Here is a 14,740-nt window from a genome sequence, read left to right on the forward strand (position 1 = left end):
TTAAGAGAGTGAGAGCCAAAAGGAGGCCCTGATCTTTTCTCAGTACGGCTAAAGCTAATGGTGCTAATTGTAATTTTCAAATAATAAGACTTATAATAATACAATTTGTGCAAGAGACCAATCAGATAGCTGCTGTGCCAGCACATATCATAATAACACATTGATTTGGTCATCAGTACATGGGCCAGGGGCCCAGTTTTGCAGGGGTTCTGATCCCCGTTGGCCCGTTTAGACCGGCCAATGGTTATACAAAGCAGCAGCACTAATATTTTATGCCAAATAAATACGGCCAAATGGAACATTTAATGGTTTATTTGCCTATAGGTCCCTATAGAGGGCTTAAAAAAGCATGATACTGAACCTTTAAGACCATAGAGGAAAATCTGTAAACAATCTTTATATAAGCTGTGGACGCCGTTAGTCAGTCTGTATATGGTGAACAGACAGTGTGAAGAGCATTTGGGTAGTCAGAGGTCCTTCATTTGACAATTTCAAGAAAGCCATTTGTGAACAATATAAGGAAAGTCTCTGAAAAGGGTTGAGACAATGTTAGAACGGCCTGCACAGCCTTTGGTTAGGCTGAGAACAGGTTTTAGACAGTCAGAGGTCATTGTGTGGACACAGGATCTCAGGGTCAATATGAAGTCCAGGAGGATTACAGTGACAGAAATTGAAGGATTGTGAGCCATTCACTGTCGGTGGGAAACATTTCCAGCAAGTAAGAGGTCAGTCCTGGTTAGAGTCTGAGGAAAGTCTAGGTCTCCTCGTCCTCGCTGTTCTGAGCCTTTTCTTCGCTTACGCCACTCTCATCTATGTTCTCCAAAGAGTCGGCTCGCTGCAGCGTTAGATCAGCCGGGCTGATGGAGGGCAGCGTGTTTTGCTCCGGATACATCCACGGCTTCAGGGTAGGGTTGTGTTTCCGCTTCCAGTCCGGGTACTTCAGGGACGCCTTGTAGATTTTCCTCATGGCCTGGAAGGACAGAGATGGACAGACAATGTTTGACAGGGAACAGATAAAGACTCTGTGGGAGGAACTCAGACTTTTACCTTCGGCGCCACGAACTGAGAAACTCTGTTAACGACCCATTTTGGTAAAGAGCCTGCAGAGGACCAGGGGGCAGGATTAACTCTCAGAGGACAGAGCTCTGAATCTAAACTTCAATAGAATAAAGATCTGCTGTCTCACCTCGAGGGTCCACCTGAGTGAGATAGTAGAGGGTGGAGCTGGTGGCACTATTGGATTGGATCAGGTAGCCCGTCAGCAGAGACACGGCTCGGACGTAGTCTTTCTTAGGAGGATGTTGCTATGGAGATGAACAGACAGGGAGTTTTACCTTTAAAGGGTGACTTTCCGTCTTTATTTCTACAACAACAGCAGCAGCTGTCAGACTTAAAAAAACATCAAAAAAATGAAATCTATCTGCAGTATTAAAAGGGTTTTAAAGATGTTTCCGAATTCTACAGAGAAAAGGAAGTGGGCTGAAAGAACTGATCTCTCTGTAAGTGGACCCATCATCAACAGCAGCAGCAGCAGAAGACACTGACCGAATGTTTGACGGAGTAGTTGATGATCATGTAGTCGCTGCCAAGAGGAAGCCAAGACCTCATCGTCACAAAATCTCTGTTCTTCAAAGGAGTCGGGCATTTCCCTTCAGAGAGATGCCAGGGGGGGAAATAAATAAAAGGAAATGATTCATTCAGCTCACATTGATGTTTTCAACATTCAGTCATCTTCTGCCCCCCCACCGTCCAAAATCCAAAGGACGCGCTCATAGGCTCTCAATGACTTAAAAAGGACAAACCAACAATCTACCACATCAGTAGCTCCAAGAGGGAAAAAACCTAAAAATTCTCCCGTTCATCTTGAACAGAACTCATTCAGCCCTGGCAGCAAGGAGCTCCTAACTGTTTATCAACTTCTACCAAGGTGGTGGCCCCACCATCTAACAGGAGCTCAGACTCTCTCATGGCAGACATAGCAACTAGACTAAGGAGATCCTTATGATGCTCCCTCCAACACTTGGGAATATCCTCACTTCAAGTGAGATGCTCCTCTCCAACACTACACACAGGCAGGGAGGGATGTTTTTTCCTCTGTTAATCCTTAAGATACTCCTTTACTTTCTTCAGGTATTCTTTGTAGCCCTCACTCAACATCAACTCAGGTTGCCTGTCACACTCAAGGGAGACCCAGATTGTGGGAACTCCAGGATGAGTTGATGGCCACATTGTTCCCAAATGTGTTGTTGACCTGAGACCAGTTTACTGACTCACAGCTTTGAAAATAAAACGTCTTCATCGTGCAAAAATAAATCAAAACAGAATCTGTTTTTCTCCATTTTCTTTTCAAGTTTGAGCATCATCTCTACAAAAATCAGGTGCTTTTATGTCACAAACCAAATACTAGATTGATAAACAGACATCTTGAAGCTGAATAAAGTAATCTACAGATATATTGTCCAGCAGGGAGCAGCAGCATAGCAGTTATTTAAAAGAAGCCTGAATGGCTGCTTTCAAATATCTAATTGTATTTCCTAGCTCCTGTTCCTAGCTACTATCCATTCACCCTTCAGGATATTAACAGTAAGAATACTATGCAGGTAGGAAGGGAATGCTGTGCTGAATACAGACAACCTACAACTTTACAGACATTGTAACATGTAAGTAAAGCACACAGATGATGCTACTCCCAGTGGTGGAAAGTAAGAAAGTATATTTGCTTGATTACTGTACTTAAGTACTTTTTTGATTATCTTGACTTTACTTTGATATTTTTTTTGGGGGTGGTACTTTTAACTTTCACTCCACTACATTTCAAAATTGAATATTGTACATTCTACTCCAATCTATTTCGAGGAAGCTGCTAGTTACTTGTTCCTTTAGGCTCAACTTAGTTTTGTAATCCACTGTTGCAGTTTCAACAAAGAAGATGGCAGTCCTTGGGACTGAATTATGACACCACTGTTTTAGAGATTTGCATAACATTCCACAAATGTAAAAACTCGGGGCAGATATTATTTGTAGTTTATACATTTTATTAAGGATTTAGTTGTTTCCATGTGACCAAGTTGTGCAGTAGGATGAGTTCTTAAATCAGAGAAGTGGTTTCTTTGTGGTCATAGATGAAAACCTCAAACCTCTATTTCACAGTGAATGTATTGGGAGGATTAAGACACTCCTGTTTTCCTTTTGGTTTGTTTTTAAATAAGAAATAATAATCAGAATATTTTTCCTTATTTTTTAAGCCATTTTCTATGCTTGATCAATACATCACGTAGTTTCTGAAAGTTACAAGTTTTTTTTTTATTTCTTTGAAAATTAGACAGAAATGTACTGATATTAGAAAAATGTATTTTACTTTTTACTTTTAAATGTATGTAATTTTAAAGACTCAAGTATTTTAAAAAGTGATACTTCAATACTTTAACTTGAGTAGATGTTTGACCAAGTAACTTTTACTTGTAGTTAAGTAAGATTAAGATTATCAATGCTTTTACTAAAGTACTACTGTTGGATACTTTTTCTGCCGCTGGCTACTATAGCTTTTAGAAAAAGAATAAACAACAAAGTTATACAAATGTAGTGACCAGCAGTAGGTCTCCATTATACAGCTTAAAACGTCAAGCTGTGTTTATAAGGACGTATCACACAGAGTACACGTAGAGACATAATGGCTCAGTCCAAGTACCTCACAAAGTTGCTGCCCTCTCCTGTTCCTTTTTCCCCTTCACATTTGACAGCTTCAACAGTGAGAACTCTATTCAGGGTAGAATAGGAGCTACTGCTTTTATGAATCTGTCATGATGGGTTCTCTAAGAGCGACCCAAGTATGCAGAACACCACTGACGGACACAAGAATAAAAGTTCAAAAGGTTTATTTGAGTATAAACACACAGAATGTACTGGTTCTGGCTTGGGCCTGGACACTGGTTCACCGGAGTCTGCGTGAGAGACAGTTCAGTTAGCGTTGCAAGCTGCAGCTTGATTTTCTTGAAGATAACTGATTGTACCTTGAGGGTTCTTGTGGTTAGCTTTGGGAAAATCACTGTTGGATCTGGAGAGGAGTTCATCAGCAGAGTCCGCTTGCTGCTTCAGCGTCTCACGTCTTAGAATGAACAGACCTTGGCTTAGGGGTTTCCAGCTCTTTGTCCTGAGCTGCATGGAAGTTCTCTATGATTCTTCAGGTTTGGCTCAGAGGGTCGGCTCGGCAGGTTAGCTCTTCCTGAGCTTCACGAAGGAGACACTGGTTTCCTGGAAGACAGAGACAACGGTTAGAATCCAGGCTGGATTCAAAGTCAAAGGTTTCTCAGAGAATCTAGGCTTAGGCGCTGACCAACTGGATAAACACTGCAGCGTTGAGGCAAGGTCTGAAGACAGCTTATATAGTGGATCCTCTGATGATCTTGATGGGCTGCAGCTGTGCAGGAGGCTCCCTCAGAAGGATCCACGGCGGACTCTGCTGGAGAAAGGTGGAACTTCTCCAGCTCCCAACAGTACCCCCCCCTCAACGACCGCCCCTTGGCGGTCCGGAAGAGGTCGAAGGGCAGGAACGCTCGTACTCCTCGATAAGGGCAGGATTGAGGATGTACGAGCCCGGAACCCACTGGCGATCCTCCGGTCCGTAGCCCTCCCAGTCGACGAGGTACTGCCATCCACGACCTCGTCGACGGGAGTCCACGATGCGTCGAACTGTGAAGGCTGGATGACCATCGACCTCCAGGGCGGGTGGTGGGGAGTCGGAAGGTGGGCACAGGGAACTAGAGACGACAGGTTTGACTTGTGACACGTGGAAGGTTGGATGAATCCGGAGAGACTGAGGCAGTTGGAGACGGACGGCAGATGGGCTGATGACTCGGGAGATCTTGTAGGGGCCTATGAATCTGGGCGAGAGTTTTCGGGACATCCCCTTAAGGGGAATGTCCCGCGTGGACAGCCATACCTCTTGGCCCTCAGTGTACTCGGGGGCGGGACGTCTCCTGGAGTCGGCGAAGCGTTTGTTGGTCTCTGAAGATCTGTTGAGGGTGGCGATGGTTTCTCTCCAGATTTTCTGACAGCGGCGGATGTGTTGGTTAACTGACTGGACCGAAATCTCTCTCTCCTCTGCGGGGAAAAGTGGTGGTTGATAGCGGAGACTAACCTGGAAGGGAGATTGACCAGTGGAAGCAGATCTGAGGGAGTTGTGCGCGTATTCTATCCAGGGGAGAAATTGGCTCCAGTCCACGGGATTGGTAGAGGTGAGACAACGAAGGGTTGATTCCAGCTGCTGGTTCATCCTCTCTGTTTGTCCGTTTGATTGAGGATGGTAACCAGAGGTCAGAGAGGGTTTACAGCCGAGAGCAGAACAGAAAGCCTTCCAAACCTGGGAAATGAACTGAGGACCTCGGTCCGAGAGGATCTCTTGGGGAATGCCGTATAACCGGAATACATGTTTGATGAGGAGCTGGGCTGTCTGGAAGGCCGTGGGAAGTTTCCTAAGGGGTATAAGATGGCAGGCCTTCGAAAAACGGTCTATAATGGTGAAAATGGTGGACATACCTCGAGAAACTGGGAGGCCGGTGACAAAGTCAATGGCGATATGGGACCAAGGGCGCGAGGGCACTGGAAGCGGCTGAAGCAGACCAGAAGGAGGTTGGTGTGAGGCCTTATTACGGGCACATGTGGAGCAGGCCAACACATACTCCTTGACATCTCTATGGAGGGTGGGCCACCAGAAGCGTCTTGAGATTAAAGCAATTGTTCTGCTGACCCCTGGATGAGCAGAAAACTTGGCGGCATGCATCCATTGGATGAGACGGGACCTGATGGAAGATGGTACATAGGTTCGATTTGTTGGACCGTTACCTGGATCAGGTTCAGTAGCCAGGGCGGAGTTGATCAGGTCAGTGATCTCCCAGTTAACAACACCCACTGTACAGGAAGCCGGAAGGACAGGTTCAGGTGTCTCGGGATGATCGACGGAGTAAAGACGAGAGAGAGAATCGGGTTTGACATTCTTGGATCCGGGTCTGTAGGAGATGATGAGGTTAAACCGTGAGAAGAAAATGGACCACCTGGATTGGCGAGGATTGGCTTGCTTGGTTGACTGGATGTAGGCTAGGCTCTTGTGGTCAGTCCAAACAAGAACCGGATGCTCAGCTCCCTCCAGCCAATGTCTCCATTCCTCCAATGCTAGCTTGATGGCCAACAACTCTCGGTCTCCCACATCGTAATTCTGCTCGGCGGAAGAAAGTCTACGGGAGAAGAATGCACAAGGGTGGATCTTTTGATCCGTATCAAGTCTCTGGGAAAGGACTGCTCCAACTCTAGAATCTGAAGCATCCACCTCAAGAATAAACTGTTTAGCAGGGTCAGGCTGCATAAGTACTGGTGCTCTGGAAAATAAAGATTTTAATTTATCAAAAGCAGCCTGCGCCTCAGGAGTCCACTGAAAAATGCGTTTGACAGAAGTCAGAGAAGTTAATGGAAGGGCGGTCTGGCTATAGTTCCTGATGAAACGACGATAAAAGTTAGCAAAGCCTAGAAATCTCTGCAGCTGCTTGCGGTTCTCTGGAACTGGCCAGTCTAAAACTGCCTTTATCTTGTCCTCAGATGGTTTTACCTGGCCGCCCTCGAGCACAAACCCCAAAAAGGTGACTGAAGACTGGTGAAATTCGCACTTCTCGGCCTTTACGAACAGCTTGTTCTCCAGCAGTCTCTGTAACACAAGGCGGACATGTTTCTTATGTTCATCGAGGTTCTTGGAGTAAATGAGTATCTCGTCAATGTAAACGAAGACAAACACATTTAAAAAGTCTCTGAGAACATCATTTACGAGGGCCTGGAAGCATGCTGGAGCGTTAGTTAGACCAAAAGGCATTACCAAATACTCAAATTGGCCCAATGGAGTCTTGAAGGCTGTTTTCCATTAATCTCCTTCTCGGATCCTAAGAAGATGATATGCGTTCCTTAAATCCAATTTAGAGAAAACTGTGGCTCCTTGAACAGGCTCGAATGCAGAGGCGAGTAGAGGAAGTGGGTATTTGTTCTTTATTGTGATCTGGTTCAAACCTCGGTTATCAATACATGGTCTCAGAGAGCCGTCTTTCTTTCCAACGAAGAAGAATCCGGCGCCCAAAGGAGAGGAAGAAGGGCGGATTATTCCTGCAGCTAATGATTCATTAATGTATTTTTCCATGGTTTCTCTTTCAGGCTTGGAGATATTATACAACCTGCTGCTAGGTAGTGGTGCGCCAGGTAAAAGTTCAATGGCGCAGTCATATGGCCTGTGTGGAGGTAGGGACGTCGCACTGACCTTACTGAAGACAGGAGCTAGGTCATGGTACTCGGAAGGAACAGAAGAAAGGTCAGGAGAGTCCATCTCCCCCCCACCTCTAGGAGACCCCACCAAGGGGGCAGCTGAACGGAGGCATGTTTCGTGGCATGAGATGGACCATGATTCCAGGTGACGCTCTGTCCAATTAATGTGAGGATTATGTTTCTCCAACCACTCGAAACCAAGCACCAGAGGGGAACATGCAGAAGGAAAAACAAAAAATGTTATTGTTTCTCGGTGGTTACCTGACAGAAGTAGCTCGAGGGGCTGAGTTTGATGGGTAACTTGGTGAAGTCTCTTTCCGTCAATAGCAGAAACACTAAGAGGCTGAGTCAGAGGAATGGTTTCAATTTGGAGTTGTTGGACGAGGTTAGAATCGATTAAGTTCCGTTCACAGCCTGAGTCGATGAATGCAGAAAAAGAAAGGCTTTGGTTAGCACAAAACAACGTGGCAGGAAGTAACAGTCGAGGAGATTTCTTAGTGTTAATTTGGCCCGCCAGACTCCTCAGATCCTCTGGCGGGCCCAGGCTTTTGATTTAGCCGGGCAGGAAGCGATGAAGTGTCCACTCTCACCACAGTATATGCATAATTTGCTTAGAAAACGTCTTTGTCTCTCCTCTGGGGTGAGCCTCGTGTGTCCCACCTGCATGGGTTCGACATATCTTTCACCCGAATGAGAGGCCTGAATGGGCAGCGGTAGAGACTGGGACTTAGGTCTCTGAATGGGCAGCTGCTCTGTAGAGGAAGAACAAACAGTCATGTTATGTGAGGCAGGAGAAAGTGTCCACTGCTTTTTAGAACTGTTTCTGGCACGGATTCTATTGTCCAATCTAATGGTAAGGCGAATTAAATCTTCGAGGGTAGCTGGTTCGTCGAGGGTTGCAAGCTCATCCTTAATGTGTTCATTTAAAGCCATGAAAAAGGCTCCCTTCAGGGCGCTTTGGTTCCATCCGGAAGCTGCCGCTTTAACCCGGAAGTTGATGGAGAATTCAGCCACGGAAGAATTTCCCTGTTTAAGATTGAAAAGAGCTCGAGAGTCAATAGTTTGATCAGTCTCTTGGTTGAATACCTGAGTAAATTCAGAGAGGAAGTCTGAGTAATTGCAGTTAGGGCTATCGTTGGTGGCAAATCTTGCCTGAGCCCATTCCAAGGCTCTTCCTGTTAGCTGAGAAAGGATGAAGGTTATTTTCTTGTAATCTGTGGAAAAACTGCCTGGAGAGTTCTGAAAAATCAAACGACACTGAAATAAAAATCCTTTGCAATCTTTCATGTTACCAGAAAATCTTTCTGGAAGACCTGGGCGGAACTCTGATGACGTCACTGCTGGTGACCTCGGAGGTGGAACTGCACCCGGAAATGGTTGAGGTGCTGGTGCAGCATTAGCGCGGTTCAAATAATTAGCATAACTCTGTAGCATATGGTTATGAGTATCAACCAGGCGGTATAACTCACGGAGCGTTTGGGTTTGTCCTTGAATTTGGGCATCCTGCTCCTCCAATCGACGAGTGAGGTGATCTGCTGGGCCTTGAGTTTGGCCGCAGTGTTCTGTCATGATGGGTTCTCTAAGAGCGACCCAAGTATGCAGAACACCACTGACGGACACAAGAATAAAAGTTCAAAAGGTTTATTTGAGTATAAACACACAGAATGTACTGGTTCTGGCTTGGGCCTGGACACTGGTTCACCGGAGTCTGCGTGAGAGACAGTTCAGTTAGCGTTGCAAGCTGCAGCTTGATTTTCTTGAAGATAACTGATTGTACCTTGAGGGTTCTTGTGGTTAGCTTTGGGAGAGTCACTGTTGGATCTGGAGAGGAGTTCATCAGCAGAGTCCGCTTGCTGCTTCAGCGTCTCATGTCTTAGAATGAACAGACCTTGGCTTAGGGGTTTCCAGCTCTTTGTCCTGAGCTGCATGGAAGTTCTCTATGATTCTTCAGGTTTGGCTCAGAGGGTCGGCTCGGCAGGTTAGCTCTTCCTGAGCTTCACGAAGGAGACACTGGTTTCCTGGAAGACAGAGACAACCGTTAGAATCCAGGCTGGATTCAAAGTCAAAGGTTTCTCAGAGAATCTAGGCTTAGGCGCTGACCAACTGGATCAACACTGCGGCGTTGAGGCAAGGTCTGAAGACAGCTTATATAGTGGATCCTCTGATGATCTTGATGGGCTGCAGCTGTGCAGGAGGCTCCCTCAGAAGGATCCACGGCGGACTCTGCTGGAGAAAGGTGGAACTCCTCCAGCTCCCAACAGAATCTAGACAAGCTCAGGTTCACAAACATCATTATGCAATGAGCATTCAGATTAATAATGCTGATCAAGTTGGGACTACAGCCTTCAGGAAAAGAACTACAAAAACAGAAAGTTTCCCAGCGCTGCGTGTTCTGAGTCTGTAATATCATCGATGACCCCTCACACCCCCACCATGGGCTGTTTTCCCTGCTGCCCTCGGGAAAGAGGCTTCACAGCATTCAATGCAGGAACAGCAGGTAATGTAACAGCTTTTTCCCTACTGCCATCAGTCTGCTGAACTGTAAAAAAAAAAAAACTCTAAATCAGGTCACAGACTGCATCACACAGTGCATCACACTGATAACACCAAACTAAAATACTCCATATTATTTTGTACCATATATATTTGTCTTGAAATGCTCTGAACTTCCTTATTTCACCATGATTTTTCTCCCACACTGTTTAAATTTGATCATCGCTGCACTTTATGAAAAGAAAATGTTCATTTCACTGCTAAGCTGCTGCTCATTTACTGTCTGAAAGCTGTACAAAACTAAAATTCTTATACACTGTGTATAAAAAATTACAATAAATGTTGTCTAAGTCTAAATACAGAGAACTACTGTAGCTCCCCGTTATAAACCCCAAACCATACAAAGGTGAGTTCATTAGCAAGTTTCATAAAGAGTAATATGAAGAAATAATATGTTTTTGCTAAACTCTGTGAGGTGAGCTGTGCCTTTCGGTCATAATGCAAACAATTGTGGGCCCCGTGTTACAGCTTACGGTGGCTGAGAACGTCAGAAGGTCCCTATTGTCACTACCCAATCCATCCCGGAAGCATGATCAGTACCATCAGCTAATTTCCGCATACATCACAGTTCCCAAATTCATGTAATTATGGTACTAAAATTATTTATTTCTGCCCTTGACTCATTAAATAATGCTAATACACATCTTTAAATAATGTTTTATAATTTTGCTGCTTTTTACATATCTGTTAAACTGCTTTTGTAACGTCATCATCGGACATGCTCAGAATGGTCCGTCAAATATGATTAGACCCGGATGTATATCTGGTTGCGGATGCGCTGATGCTACAGATCGTGCTTCCGGGACGGATCAGCTAGTGAGTTATGCTAACTGAATTGGCGTTAGAAACCAACTGGCTTTTTCTTCCTAGCTAATTTCTTACTGCCACCACTATTTAGATAACATTTATTAAGAAGAACACTGACATACTTCCACTTTGGCTCAATTTGAAAGGCATCTCTACTTAAGCCAGTTGTTCCTTTTTTTAAGTTAATTTAACAAACAACCAGGATGAGACTTTCCTCTAATTGGATTACTTGAATGTCAGGGCTGGCCTCGGTTTCAAGTCACACTGTAATTATGTCTGACTGGTTCTAATATGAGTTGGTCTATGACTGAACCCCCTATTGCTTTAAATCAAAGCTCTACTGGATCTGAAGGAAGGATGAACAGATTCCTACAGGCTGCTGAGGCCTCTCGGATGAGCATAGAGTGGGTGCATTGGTACTGACAGGAGTAATATCCCACATCTGTGTTGACCGTGAGTCTTCCAATGTCGTATGTGTCGATCATGTTGGTGTCCCACTTTTTACGGTAGCTTGTGTCATGGAGGACGTCGTACAGCGTCTCTGCCGTCACGTCTTTGCACACAATCCTCATCTGGAACACAGACAGAAAAGAATGACTTTTAATGAAGATCCGGAAATCTACAGTCCCAAACCTTCTGTTGGGGAATAACACCAGCTCCAGTTCTTCAGAGTGATCCAGAAGTAGAACCATCATCAGTTAGATGGAAAACAAACTTCTTGTAGACTACTCCTCCCATCCACCAGGTGGCTCCTCCACCCCTTTCCAGTTATGTGACCAGCAGCTGGGTCATCTGAAACATTGTGATGTGGTTCGGTTCTGCAGGAAAGTGAAGGCTAAAGATCAACTTTCCCATAGAGACACAGAAACGCTGCCTTGCTCAGAGGCAGGCCAGCAGATCAGATGGTGTCAGGTGATCTGGCTCAGATGGAAGTCCAGAGATGGAATCACTCAGCATTAATAAGGTCAGGGAGAGAAGAAACTAAACATCAACAAAAATAAAGGAATCTACAGAAACACCCAAAACTAGATAGTGAGTCCCTGTAACTCCAGATAAAAAACATTATTAGGAGCCAACCACAGGTTCTCAGTCGGATTCAGATAAGGTTTCCTGAACATGGGTCAAAAATCTTAATGTTTTAAACTTTCAGCTTGTTCTAACTTCAGCCCTGGGAGCCAGTGTTCAGTAAAGCTAGGAACCCACAGATAATCTCCAAACTGCTCCTGAATGACTGGAAAGAGTCGTTCAATATTGGAAATATTGATCCAAGTCTTTATCTCTGTTAGAGAGCAGAATGGAAGGAAGCCCACCCCTTGGAGAGGACGCAACCAGAGGTAATCATTGAATAATGACGCTTCACTTTCAGCACCAGATAAAAAATAAAATAAAGATCACAGTAGCTCTCAGATTTTTTACATCCAGATGTTTCAATCAGAAGGAGAATCAATTTGTCTGATATGAAAACCAGGGATACTAAACAACTTTAACACCTTTCATTTACAAAGCTCAGATGCACTCACAGTAACCTGCTGTCAATGTTGATCAAGCTCTGCACTGTAGGCAGCATGTGGCTCCCTTCTATAGAAACATATTAGATGTCCTGAAGCTCCTTCTCTGAATCTCTCACTTTGATGTTCTTTATAATCCAGAAATCTGTTCCTGCCCTATTCTCACTTTGTAAAGTGTTAATGCATCTCATTGGAGGACACCGAACAGACGCCAAGCAGGATTTCAGATGGAATAATGGAGTTCTATCCATGGATGAATCCTCAAGGAAGTTCTCTCACAGCAGAACTAACCTGAGCTCAACTTTTGAACATTTCTTCCAGAGAAGGATCAGAAAAAACTAATCGGAGGCTGAAAGCATTCCAATGCAGAGCTTTGGGGTGAAATGGAAAAAAAAGAAGAAAAATTATAGTAAGAGCGCCCCCTGTTGGAGATCATTGACTGCAACACTGGTCCTTATCCAGAGGAGGGAAGAAAGGACATAATGCAGGTGATGTCGTCAAATGAAGATAAAACTAAACTCAAGGTCCATCTAAAAACTGTAACATCTCAGAGGGCATACTGATAACCTAAATACCCCTACGGTGATGAAGATGGGAGTGATAACTGGGCCTTTAAAAGCATCATGGTCTCCTCCATGCCTTCAGCCTCCTCTTCCTCACATGCTACCGGACACCATGGGCGGCGGCTGATATCTGCAGGACGTCAACTTTTCCAGCCTGTAATCTTCCAGGAACGTCAGGCTCGGCTGAGCGGCGGTCATCAGATCTGTGTAACTCAATCAGCAGAGCTCAGCGGCGGCATCAATCATTCAGGATGTCCCGAGCTTCGGATCTTTGTTCGTTCATCAGTCAGCTGCTGCAGATTACTCAGGTGTTTACAACACCGGGTTCAGCAGGTCTCAGGTAATTTCTAACTATACAATACAGAGGGTTAGGAAGAATTCTTGTGTTAAGAATTGTGGTATTATCTGTTAGGATGTGGTTTATAATCACTATTAAACATAAAAATTAAAAATTTATCATAAAATGATAAATTAAGGTAGAACAAAAAAGAACACAAAATATCTTAAATGCTCCCTTAGCATGAACTTCCGAAACCAGTTTCTCCATCAGGAAATCTAACAGCTTGAGCTCTGTAGCAAGACCTCTATAATCGAACATCTTCTCAGTCAGGAAAAACAGATTAAAGGAAGTCCTGACCTCTCCACATAGAGCTGCACTACATAGATGCTCAAGGAGAAGCAGACGGATCTGCAGGTCCAGAGCTGTGACTTAGATCCGTGAAGATGATGAACTTTCCCAGAACCAGCAGTAAGACAGGAAGCTCTTAGGCTTCCTGAACGATCCCCTGGATGTAGACAGTGATTACACTATCCACAGTGTATCGACAGCAGGGATACCTGCATATATATCAAACATGTCCTGTTACCATGGAAACAGCACTGCTTTAATGTTTGAGTTCAAACACAGCAGATCCTCATAACTGGGGTTCTGGAAGATCAGCTGAAAATAGAAACAACAGTCTGCTTGACTGAAACGGGCAAAAAAAAAAAGTCTAACTGCTTCAGAAAAAAAACAACCAACTGGAAACTGGACTGGGTTTTCCCTGGTACCAGAAGCTCCAGATCAGGTTTCAGGTCCGGTTCGAGGTGTTTCCATCCGTCACTCAGTTACCGATGATGTCATTCCTCTCATTTTATCCCCAGCTTCCTTTTCCAATTTAGCTCCAACATTGATGTTTCCTGGTAAGCAGATGATCTTGAAAAAAAGGAAACCCAGTAGAACCCAGCTCTATAGGAACATACATATGCAGCAAGTTCAATCAAATCATCATCATCATCAGATGGATTCAAGTTCAAGAAGAACCAACTGATTTTGTCCAGTTCTGCTGCACCTACTCCGCAAAACCCCACACAGACAGACACAACAGAACCAGTAGGAAAGTTCTTTCAAGTAAATATTCTTCTGGATAAACTTGTAGATTAGAGTGAAATGTTTCTAAAGATTTTATTGTGAAGATCTTCAGGTGACTCACCTTGATCTTCTGGACCGAGCTGCGGTCCTCCTCCCGACACCAAACTGTCACTCCTCCCTTGTTGTACCGGCTGTTCCATCCATCTGGACTCAGACACTGGTCCTTAAAAGAGGAGAAGTCTGAGTCGTCCGGGATCCGTACCGGCATCTCAGATCATTCAAACCGCCTGGTTCTGGAGCTCCAAGCAGAACCAGAGCGGAGGAGGAGATCTGAGGAGCTTGCTGAGGTGGTCCTAGCAGGGATCTGAGGAGAACTGGACTTTGGAACTACTTATAGAACAACCTAAGCAGTGGGTCCAGGTTTGAGTCTGGGATGCAGCAGGTAATGCTGCAGCTTTTATCCACCTCCTTCTGCACAGATAGGTCTAACAAGCTAGAGCTCTCACTCTGCTATAGAACAGATCTCTTCCTAAAGCGCCGGGTACCAAAGAATCTTAAACAAGGTCTCTCGACCACCAGACCCTTAATAACCAGTTTGGTCTCAGAAGCAGATCCTGGAGAGGAAAATCTGTCGTTTTAGAGATTAATGAAATGGAAAATGT

At 44.7% G+C, this 14,740-nt stretch overlaps 1 protein-coding gene across 1 annotated transcript; it reads right to left on the bottom strand.

Moving 5' to 3' along the window:
- Positions 1-447: 447 nt before the first annotated feature.
- On the bottom strand, positions 448-14,515 carry stard15 (StAR-related lipid transfer (START) domain containing 15). Its single transcript, XM_038286637.1, has 6 exons — positions 14,200-14,515; positions 11,081-11,228; positions 1,546-1,649; positions 1,187-1,304; positions 1,048-1,100; positions 448-970 (listed from the first exon to the last, which is right to left on the bottom strand). Exons 1-6 carry the CDS (start codon positions 14,344-14,346, stop codon positions 755-757), a joined length of 786 nt encoding a protein of 261 aa, XP_038142565.1. The 5' UTR covers positions 14,347-14,515; the 3' UTR covers positions 448-754.
- Between the last annotated feature and the right edge of the window lie 225 nt (positions 14,516-14,740).

This window comes from Cyprinodon tularosa, unplaced genomic scaffold (assembly GCF_016077235.1).
Source record: "Cyprinodon tularosa strain WSP-4 unplaced genomic scaffold, ASM1607723v1 ctg229, whole genome shotgun sequence".
NCBI lineage: Eukaryota > Metazoa > Chordata > Actinopteri > Cyprinodontiformes > Cyprinodontidae > Cyprinodon > Cyprinodon tularosa.

Bases quoted from the DNA above. Each gene is read 5' to 3' on its own strand.
- stard15 (XM_038286637.1), bottom strand. From the start codon at position 14,346: ATGCCGGTACGGATCCCGGACGACTCAGACTTCTCCTCTTTTAAGGAC. The intron at 11,229-14,199 runs GTGAGTCACCTG...TCTGTGTTCCAG, and splicing joins GCTCGGTCCAGAAGATCAAG to ATGAGGATTGTGTGCAAAGA. The intron at 971-1,047 runs GTAAAAGTCTGA...CTGTCCTTCCAG, and splicing joins CTCAGTTCGTGGCGCCGAAG to GCCATGAGGAAAATCTACAA.